The sequence below is a fragment of the Sapajus apella genome, unplaced genomic scaffold, assembly GCF_009761245.1.
Source record: "Sapajus apella isolate SASKATOON/1434 unplaced genomic scaffold, GSC_monkey_1.0 scaffold43, whole genome shotgun sequence".
NCBI classification, from domain to species: domain Eukaryota; kingdom Metazoa; phylum Chordata; class Mammalia; order Primates; family Cebidae; genus Sapajus; species Sapajus apella.
The window spans coordinates 6,074,496-6,083,866 of NW_022436983.1; the positions used below are offsets into that span (position 1 = coordinate 6,074,496).

General features: G+C 49.6%; 1 protein-coding gene across 1 annotated transcript; it reads right to left on the reverse strand.

Annotated features, from left to right (window-relative positions):
* Nucleotides 1–2,366: 2,366 nt before the first annotated feature.
* On the reverse strand, nucleotides 2,367–3,864 carry NPPB (natriuretic peptide B). The gene is made up of 3 exons (XM_032300424.1): nucleotides 3,613–3,864; nucleotides 3,132–3,387; nucleotides 2,367–2,587 (listed from the first exon to the last, which is right to left on the reverse strand). The coding sequence occupies exons 1-3, from the start codon at nucleotides 3,742–3,744 to the stop codon at nucleotides 2,571–2,573; spliced, it is 405 nt and encodes a 134-aa protein (XP_032156315.1). The 5' UTR covers nucleotides 3,745–3,864; the 3' UTR covers nucleotides 2,367–2,570.
* Nucleotides 3,865–9,371: the final 5,507 nt, after the last annotated feature.

Consider the following 9,371-nt stretch of genomic DNA (forward strand, 5'->3'; position numbering starts at 1 on the left):
CAGTGCTAGAGACCTGAAAAAGCCAGTTCATGCTCTGTTGAAGCTTCTTCTATCTCTGAAGCCGGGGACTAGATCTCCTTGTTCTGCATTCACCGACACATCTTTCTGGAAAGATTAAAATAACAAGAGGTCGGGTACAGTGGCACACACCTGTAATCCCAGCACTTTGGGAGGCCAAGGCAGGCAGATCACTTGAGGCCAGGAGTTCGAGACCAGCCTGGCCAACATGGTGAAAACCCATCTCTATAAAAAACACAAAAATTAGCTGGGCGTGGTGGTACACACCTGTACTCCCAGCTACTCCGGAAGTTGAGGTGGGAGAATTGCTTGAACCCAGGAGTCAAAGGTTGCAGTGAGCCAAGATTGCACCACTGCACTTTAGCCTGGGTGACAGAGTGTGACCTGTCAAAAAAAAAAAAAAAAAAAAAAAAAAAAGGAGTTTTTGTAAGGACTATCTGACTATGCCTGGTACATGAATGAGGACTTTATGAATATTAACTATTCTAATTATTCATTGCTTTCCCCGGGTCATTAGACATGACTCACAGTTGGCGAAAAATTAGACATGACTCACAGTTGGTGAAAAAATAAGCTGCCCCTAAAACCTCAGTTTTATTTATTTTATTCTCTTTTCTGTTTGTTTTCTGAGACCGGGTCTCTCTCTGTCACCCAAACTGGAATACAGTGGCACAATCACAGCTCCCTGTAGCCTCCCTGCTTCTAGGCTTAAGCGATCCTCCCACCTCAGCGTCCTGAGTACCTGGGACCACAGGCATGCACCACCATGCCCAGATAATTTTTTTTTCATTTTCATTTTTTGAAGATATGGGGTCCCACTATGTTGCCCAGACTGGTCTTGAACTCCTGGGTTCAAGCCATCCTTCTACCTCAGCCTCCCAAAGTGCTGGGATTATAGTGTGAGCCACTGTGTTTGGCCTAAAACCTCATTGTTGAACAATTTTTTTTTTGAGATGATGAAGTTTCACTCTTACCACCCAGTCTGGAGTGCAATGGCATAATCTCAGCTCACTGCAAGCTCTGCCTCCCAGATTCAACTGATTCTCTTGCTTCAAACTCTCAAGTAGCTGGTATTACTGGCACACAGCACCACGCCCAGCTAATTTTTGTACTTTTAGTAGAGACAGTGTTTCACCATGTTCAGGAGGCTGGACTCGAACTCCTGACCTCAAGTGATCCACTGGCCTCAGCCTCCCAAAGTGCTGGGATTACAGGCATGAGCCACCACGCCCGGTCTAAACAATCTTAATTTATGTCATTAGCTATGCATAAATCCTCAGTTGCACACTGAGTTAAAATGATAAATAACACAAAAACCCACCCTCTAGTTCTCTTTCATTCAAAGAAACATCCAATGAGAACATCAGAAAGGACTTGAGAGTGAAGTTCGAGGCCACGAGTGTGGGGCTGAAGAGTCAGAGAGCACAGGCTCAAGAGTGACCTGGATCTCTGCTCAGTCCCCAGCACCAGCACTTAGTGGCTGCGTGCTCTTGGGTAGGATGCTTGCTTTTCCTGGGTCTCTGTTTTCCCATTTGGAAAATGGGCATAATAATACTGGACCTCATGGTGCCTTACCCCTCAGCCGAGCTGGAATTATAAATGGCATTGTGATAAAGGGAACGGCATGAGACCCATCCCAGGAATCTGAAAGCAGAGGAACTCAGCACAGGGGGAAGCATGGACTGCAGGGTGTGTGGGAAGGGGACCCATAAGAGGAGATGGACCCCCAGCTGGTTAAGGCAAAGAGAAGAAGAGCTGATACAGCCCCAGAGGAGGGGCACCCTGGAAAGCTGGGCCAATCGCCAGACCTTCTGACTTTGTGGGTTGGAGTTTTGAAGGCTCCTTTGCAGGATGACACCAAGAATTGGAGTTTAAAGCTGAGGTTTGGGGCAGGATGGAGGGCTCACCCCCATAGAGGAATGCAGATGAGCCACACACAGAGACACACGCACACACTGCCCCCAATCGCTGATATTTTAGCTGAGACCCGAAAGCAATAATCCCCAGGGAGAGTGCTTTAGTGGTGGGATTCCAGGCAGAGCAAAGATGTGTGGAGAAAATGACTGGGCACCTGCCCTCAATTTGCTCAAATACGTCAGGGCCATTGCACGCCCAGGAAGAAGCTGTCCTGCTTTGAAAAGCCATTTCTCCCAAGTGCCTCAAGTGTTTGCAATATTTATGAACATTTCAGAACATTAAAAACCCTGAAAGAAAAGAAAGTCTGCCACTACTGGGGCCATGTCCACATCCAACCATGAAGATGGCTTGAGATCACAGGGCTTTGTGGTTTTTGTTTGGTTGGTTTCTTTGAAATGAGGGATTAGTTTTAATGCACTGAGACAAATCAGTTTCAAAAGATAAAGCTTATAATGTTGACTTTATTTCACCATGGAAATTTTGTGCTCAAAGTTAAGAAACCATCTTATATAAAACAGTCAAATAAATACATAACTACATAAAAATAAATAGGAGTCACTTCAAAGGTGGTCACAGGGTTGAGGAAAGAGCCCTTTGTGGAATCAGAAGCCAGTAGCTGCAGCCAGGACTTCCTCTTACTGCCACCTCAGCCCTGTCGAGGAAAGAGAGAAGGTGATGATGGTCATGGTGAGAGACAGAAGCAGGGGCTGAGCTTCCCTCACTGTGTGCCACCTGCCACCCTTTTTAGTCATCAGACGTTTGAGGCTTAATCCAACTCTCTGAGCCTCAGTTTCCTCATCTGTAAATCGGGGATTATCATCACTCTGGTGATCCTGCTCTCTGCCTTTGAGACTATAGACAGTTTAGAGGAAACCAGGAGGAAATATTTGGTTCTTTTTCTGCACCACTGAGAGGCTGCCAAATGATAAACAGACCCCAAGGGAGATTCTGCCCCTTTGATAAGAGAGGTAGGAGGTGGGGAGAAGGTATTGCGGGCGTGGTAATGAATGAGGCCCACATTTACTAACTCCACAAAGGCAACCCTTGGCCCTCCAGGCTGTCAGCAAGAGGAAGTGATGTCCAGGTGTCCTTTTCTCAAAGAGTGTGGTTCCCAGAGACAACAAACCCCGAAGTGACTCTAACAGCGTCACACACTGGAATGGGGGCAGGCAGGAGGGATGGCAGGGAGTGCTCACTTTTACAGCCCAGGCCACTGGAGAAGCTGATCCGGTCCATCCTCCTCCCAAAGCAGCCAGTGTCTCGCATTGGCTTGAGGCTTCGTGGTCCCCGCAGGGTGGAGAGGACCAGTTTGCGGAGCCCAAAGATGCCCTCTGTGGCTGCCTCCCGGGACTTCCAGACAGCTGTGGGATGAGGGCTCTGCTGGAGAAGCTCCAGGGATGTCTGCTCTGCCTGCAGCTCCGAGAGTTTGTCCTGCAAAGGGCCTTGCTGCTCCTGCAATGGATGGGGGAGTCCAAGACTGAGGGTCCCACCCCTGGGCTCACCAGCCCTTCATGGCGCCCAAGTGAACCGACTGCCTTGGGTCCTGGCACCCAGTCTCTCCACTTTCTGATTCCTTTATCACTAATTCCAAAGGGAAGGTGAGGGCCTCTTGGGACAGCAGGTGGGGACCCTTTCACTGCTGCTGTCCAATCCCCCTGAGTTGCCCTCCACTCTCACCTGTAACCTGGACGTTTCCAAGTCCGAGGGCAAAGTGGTGCTGCTCAACGGGTGGGAACGACCTCCAGGGAAAGCCAGGTGCAAGAAGAGCAGGAGCAGGAGCGCCCGGGAAGATGCTGTCTGGGGATCCATGTCTCTGGAGGAACTGGCAGAGACTGCTGCTGCGATGCGTCTGAGCTTGCTTCCCACCTTCCCTCAGCCTGCCAGGTGCTCCTCCTGGCTCCTCGGGACACTGTGGACTTTTATCCTGGAGCTGAGTGTCCGGCCGGCCCTGCCCCGCAGGGTTATCTCTGATTTATCAGCCACATTCCGGGCCGCTGAGATCACGGCCCGGAAATGCGCCCCTCTGCGCCTGCCACGCGGGAGGTGGAGACCCGGCAGAGCAGGCCTTGTATAGAAGTGGGCTAGGCCGGGCCGGGGGCGGGAGCGCCCTGGAGACACTGACAAGTCCCATTCTCCAGCTTCTTCCTTTCCTGCAAAAGTCCGGGTGTCCTAGGTTGGTGCTTTCGTCTTGCCTCCACACCCCACCGTTGCTGGAAAAGGCAGGGAGAACCCCGGCGTTCCGAGGCCCGACGTGAGCGCGGGGCTCACAGGGTGACTCAGAGCGAAAACAGCCCGGGCCAACACCCCGCCACCCACAGCGCGTCACCCCGCCCCGCACGAGTTCCCTGGTCCGCACGTAGCGCAGCGCCTGCTCCCCGCTGCGGGTCCCCGGGGCGCCCTGGCTACTGTCCGTGGTGCTGATCGTCCCGAGGGTGCTCTGTGCAAACTCTCAAGAGCTGCTCTCTTCAACCGAATTTCCAGGCCAGAAAGATCTGCATGGAGCAGGGACAAGAGATCTCCGAGACCTTTCCCTATGCTCTCACAACCCCCAATCCCATAACCCTTACAGTAACGGGATGCTGATTCCCCAGTGGCAATGCATTAAAAGCCTGGGTATGACCAGGAACTTCTGGAATGCTGACCCTTCTTTCACCACGGAAAGGGAACAGCAGATTTCACTGGAATTTTGAGAGACAGGGCCCAGCGATGACGAAGTCATCCAGGAATGCCTTATATGTGTCTCTTCCAGGTGTCAACACCTCCAAGCCAACACTGGATAGAAACAGAAGGATGGCTGGAAAGATGGTTTTCTGTTTGCTGGGATGCCAGAGATATTCGGAGTTCCCCTGCCCCAATGCCTCCTTCATCTGATCACCCATGAACTAATTCTCATTAGCAGGTGATCTGGGCCTCCTGTGTGTGATTCGAAATGAGGCTCTGAAGAGAAATGGTCCTGGAAAGAGTCACAGCAGCTTAAATACCCCCCTAAAGCATATATGACCAATGTCACTCCCCTTCCAGAGAATCTGTGCCAACAAGTAGCAGGGTGGAGGAGTGGTGCTGTCTAGGAGGAGAGAAGGGCTATGGCAGAGAAGGGCAGCAATAAGAAACTGGGACCTCCAAGCAAATCTTGCCTAAAAAATAGCATCTGCCCCTCAAGTGGGAAAAGTACCATTATATTCCTCATTTCAGACCAGAAAATGGCGCTCATGAATAAATCTACTTTCCAAAAGTCACACAGCTGGCATATGATAAAGCCCAGATTCCAACCCCAGGCAGTCTGATTCCAGACCTGAAGCTTATAATCTCTGCCAGGGTGATCACAATGTGTTTCTACAAAAGGCAAGCTTAGATGAATCCCCGGTCATCTGTGAAGGCTTTGAGAGCTGTACTGTGGGGGATGTGCAAGTCTGGTGACTGTGTGTGCAGGAGAAAGGATGCAAAGTGGCTCAGATGAGCATTTTGCAGATGAAATGAAAATGGGAGTGGGTGGGTAAGGGCTGTGTAAAGATGCCAGTGCTGGAAATGTTCTGGGGGCTAGGGTAGTTGTGTGTGTGTGTGTGTGTGTGTGTGTGTGTGTGTGCACGGGCATACCACAGGAAGAGTATCAAAAGGCTAAGAGGAAGTCAAAGAGGTAAGAAAATTCATCCAAATGGAGAGCTGAGTCAGCTGGTGAGAGGCTGCTAAGGGTGCAGAGAGCCCCTCATGTAAAGGGTTGGGAGCAAGGCAGGATTCATCAACCAGCACCATCAAAAACTGACTCTACATCTCGCTGGAGCCTCACTTTGCTCTTCAGCAAAATGGACAGTCCTTGCAAGGACCAAAAGGAAGAAAATCATGTCTGCAAAAGCCCCTGGCACTGCAGAAAGGGCCAAATAATCAGGAGTACATGAGGGTTGGTCTTTACATTGAAGGAGATTGTGATCTCACCGGGGAGACACAGTGATCCCAGGTGGGACAATTAAGTGTCTAAGCGTCGTACACTCTGACAGAGTTTCTACCTAACCCCAGTGAAGGGGATTGTGGGAGAAGACTTGAGGGAAGACATAGGACTAGACAAACCCTCCAAGGCCTGCTGTCCCGGGAGGAGACATGTCAATCACCTCTCACACCAGATCAGCCCCATCAACATTTACTGAGGGGCTGTCATGTGCTATGTGTTTTCCGTGTCCCTTCAGTGAAGCTAATCATACCACCTCTGTTGTAGCATTAATGTGCAAGGATTAAATTTGATGATTTCATTGGTAGGCTGAATAATAGTCCCCAAAAGATGTCCACATCGTAATTCCCAGAACCTGCGAATATACTATTTTACAAGGTAAAAAGGACTTTGCAGGTGTGGTCATGTTAAGGATCTCAAAGTAGAGAGATTCTCCTGGATTATTCAGGAGGGCTCAATGTCATCACAAGGGTCCTTATAAGAGGGAGGGCAGAGGATCAAGGTCAAAGGGAAAAAATGTAAAGGTGGAAATAGAGGTCAGAGAGGAAGGAAGAAGCTACGCTGCTGGCTTTGAAGATAGAGGAAGTGACTGAAAGCCAAGGAATGTAGTTGCCCTCTAGGAGTTGGAAAAGGCAAAGAAATGGATTTTTCCCTAGAGCTTCTGGAAGGAACACGGGCCTACCAACACCTTAGTTTTAATCCAGTGAAACAGATTTCAGACTTCTGATGTCTGCAATTAGAAGAAAAGAAAATCATGTTCTTTTAAGCCAACAAGCTTGTGAGACTTTGTTCAGCAGCAATGGGAAATTAATATAGTGTATGTCAAATGCCAAGCATAGTGTCTGGCCCATAGTAAGCCTTCAGTAAAGGTTGTTGTGGTAGTAGTATTGGTTCTCCACCAGCGTCCAACTCTAAGTGCTTAATCTGGCCACAGAGAAAAAAAAATAAGACCCTTAAGTCATTCAACAAACTTTCATCAAGAGCCTGGGGTCATAGTAGTCCACAGCCAAGACTGAAGTCACAGTCTGGGGCTCCATTTCACATCAATTTCTTGCTACCTCTGTGATCTTGGGCAAGTTGTCTCCTGTCTCTCCTTGTTTTCTCATGGCTACCTCATAGGGTTGTTGTGAGCATAAAATGAGACTGCGCAGGCGAAAATCTAATGTTTCTGCTGGAAGCTGGGGATGCATAAAGGACAGGAAAGTCCCTGCTATTGAGAAGCTTACAGTGCAGGGGGAGACGTAGGCACATCACAGGCTCCCCAGGCTGACACGGTGAGTGACAGATACAGCGGCAGTGAGTCCTGGATGCTCTGTGAGCACAGCAGGAGTGTGCAGCAGAAAAGGGAGCTTGCTGGAGAAGGTGGGGCTGGGCTAAGACTTTGAAGGATAAGAATGAGTTAGTCACAAGAAGGAAGACGGAAGATGGGGAGGGCACTCTGGGCAGAGCAGATGCACAAGCAGAGGCTAGAAGGGCTGGCTAATGGATCAGCTACCACCACTAGTTTCTCTGCAGAAGGAAGAAGCTGTGCAGAATACAAGGTTTGACTGGTCAGAGAACGTGACTCCAGCTGCAAGATTTTTCTGTAGTTTCCCTCTGGCCTCAGTCTCCAGCCCAGTCTTGGGCAGCCAGAGTGGTATGAGAGCACTGAGCACCTGGGGGAAGGTGAAGGAGGAAGCAGAGGAACCCTGACTCAGGAGGCAGGAGGCAGGCGCATCTCTGCCCGCGGCTGACGCACTGCGTGGCTCTGCTCCAGGGATTCTGCTCGGGTTGCTTCTCTGTTCTGGGATGATTTCCCTTTGTGTAGAATGAAAGGATTAGACTAAGGTTTCTGCCAGCCACAAAATCCCTAACTGTAATAAGTCAACTCATCCTATTCTTTTTTTTTTTTAGACAGGGTCTCACCTGCAGCCTTGACCCCCCAGGCTAAAGTGATTCTCCTACCTCAGCCCCCTGAGTAGCTAAGACTACAGGCATGCACCACCACACCCAGCTAATTTTTAGTATTTGTTTGTATTTTTTGTGGAGATAGGGTTTCGCCATGTTGCCTGGGCTGGCCTTGAACTCCTAAGCTCGAGCAATCCTCTTGTCTTGGCCTCCCAAAGTGCTGTGATTACTGCTGTGAGCCACCACAGCCGGCCAGCTTACCCCAATTCATACATCAGTTTGCTAGCTCCCACTCCCCCAGTAGTACCTCTGTCTTCTGCTGTGACCCTTAGACTTCCTCTGAAAGCCAGAAACCACCTGCATAGGCCCATCGGATCCTTCACAGCTATGGCAGACATGCAGGTGTGTGTGCAAGTGTATGATATGTGTGTGTGTTAGGGGGTGCTTTGGAAACCAGCATGGGTGTGTAGACCTTTGCTCTTGAAGTAAATCTCCAGACTGATGGTGAACAGAGGGGGGCTGAGCTTGGCAGCCTGGAAGAAAATAGTTATTAATTCCCACCACTCAGTCTGCTGTGGTGGCTCACACCTGTAATTCCAGCACTTTGGAAGGCCCAGGTGGGTTGCTTGAGCCCAGAAGTTGGAGGCCAGCCTGGGCCACATCGTGAGACCCTATCTCTACCAAAATAATAATAATAATAATAATTAGCTGGAAAATAAATTAGTTAATTAAATAAAATATAAAATTAGCCAGGTATGGTGGCGTCATCTATAGTCCTAGCTACTTGGAAGACTGAAATGGGAGGATCACCTAAGCACAGGAGCCCAGGATCACCCCACTGCACTCCAGCCTGGGCGACAGAGTGAGACTTTGTCTTTAAAACAACAATAACAACAACGAAACCAAAAACTTCAGCCCTCCATGTCCAGCTTCACCAGCAATTTCTGAGCATAGAAATGACTGCATGTTACCAGGTATTTGCTCACTCTCTCTGTCTTTCCCCTCCACTCCCTCCCTCCCTGCCTCCCTCCCTCCCTCCCCCTCATTGCTATAGCCTCATAAGGAACAAGGGACTCGAAAGGGTCATGCTATCCTTCCTACCAATGCCAGAAAGAATGGTGCTGTACCCATACTATCCCCATAGCTGGCATTCTGGTGACAGTGTTAAAGTCTCTGGATCTAGCAATGCCTGATATCAATCTACTTTGGACTTTTCAGTTATGTGAGCCAATAAATCTGCCCCTTCCACCTCTTTTTGCCCAAAGCAACTTAAGTTAGATTTCTGTCACTTCCATTCTAAAAATTCTTTTTTTTTTTTTTTTTTTGAGACGGAGTTTCGCTCTTGTTACCCAGGCTGGAGTGCAATGGCGCGATCTCAGCTCACCGCAACCTCCGCCTCCTGGGTTCAGGCAATTCTCCTGCCTCAGCCTCCTGAGTAGCTGGGATTACAGGCACGTGCCACCATGCCCAGCTAATTTTTTGTATTTTTAGTAGAGACGGGGTTTCACCATGTTGACCAGGATGGTCTCGATCTCTTGACCTCGTGATCCACCCGCCTCGGCCTCCCACAGTGCTGGGATTACAGGCTTGAGCCACCGCGCCCGGCCTT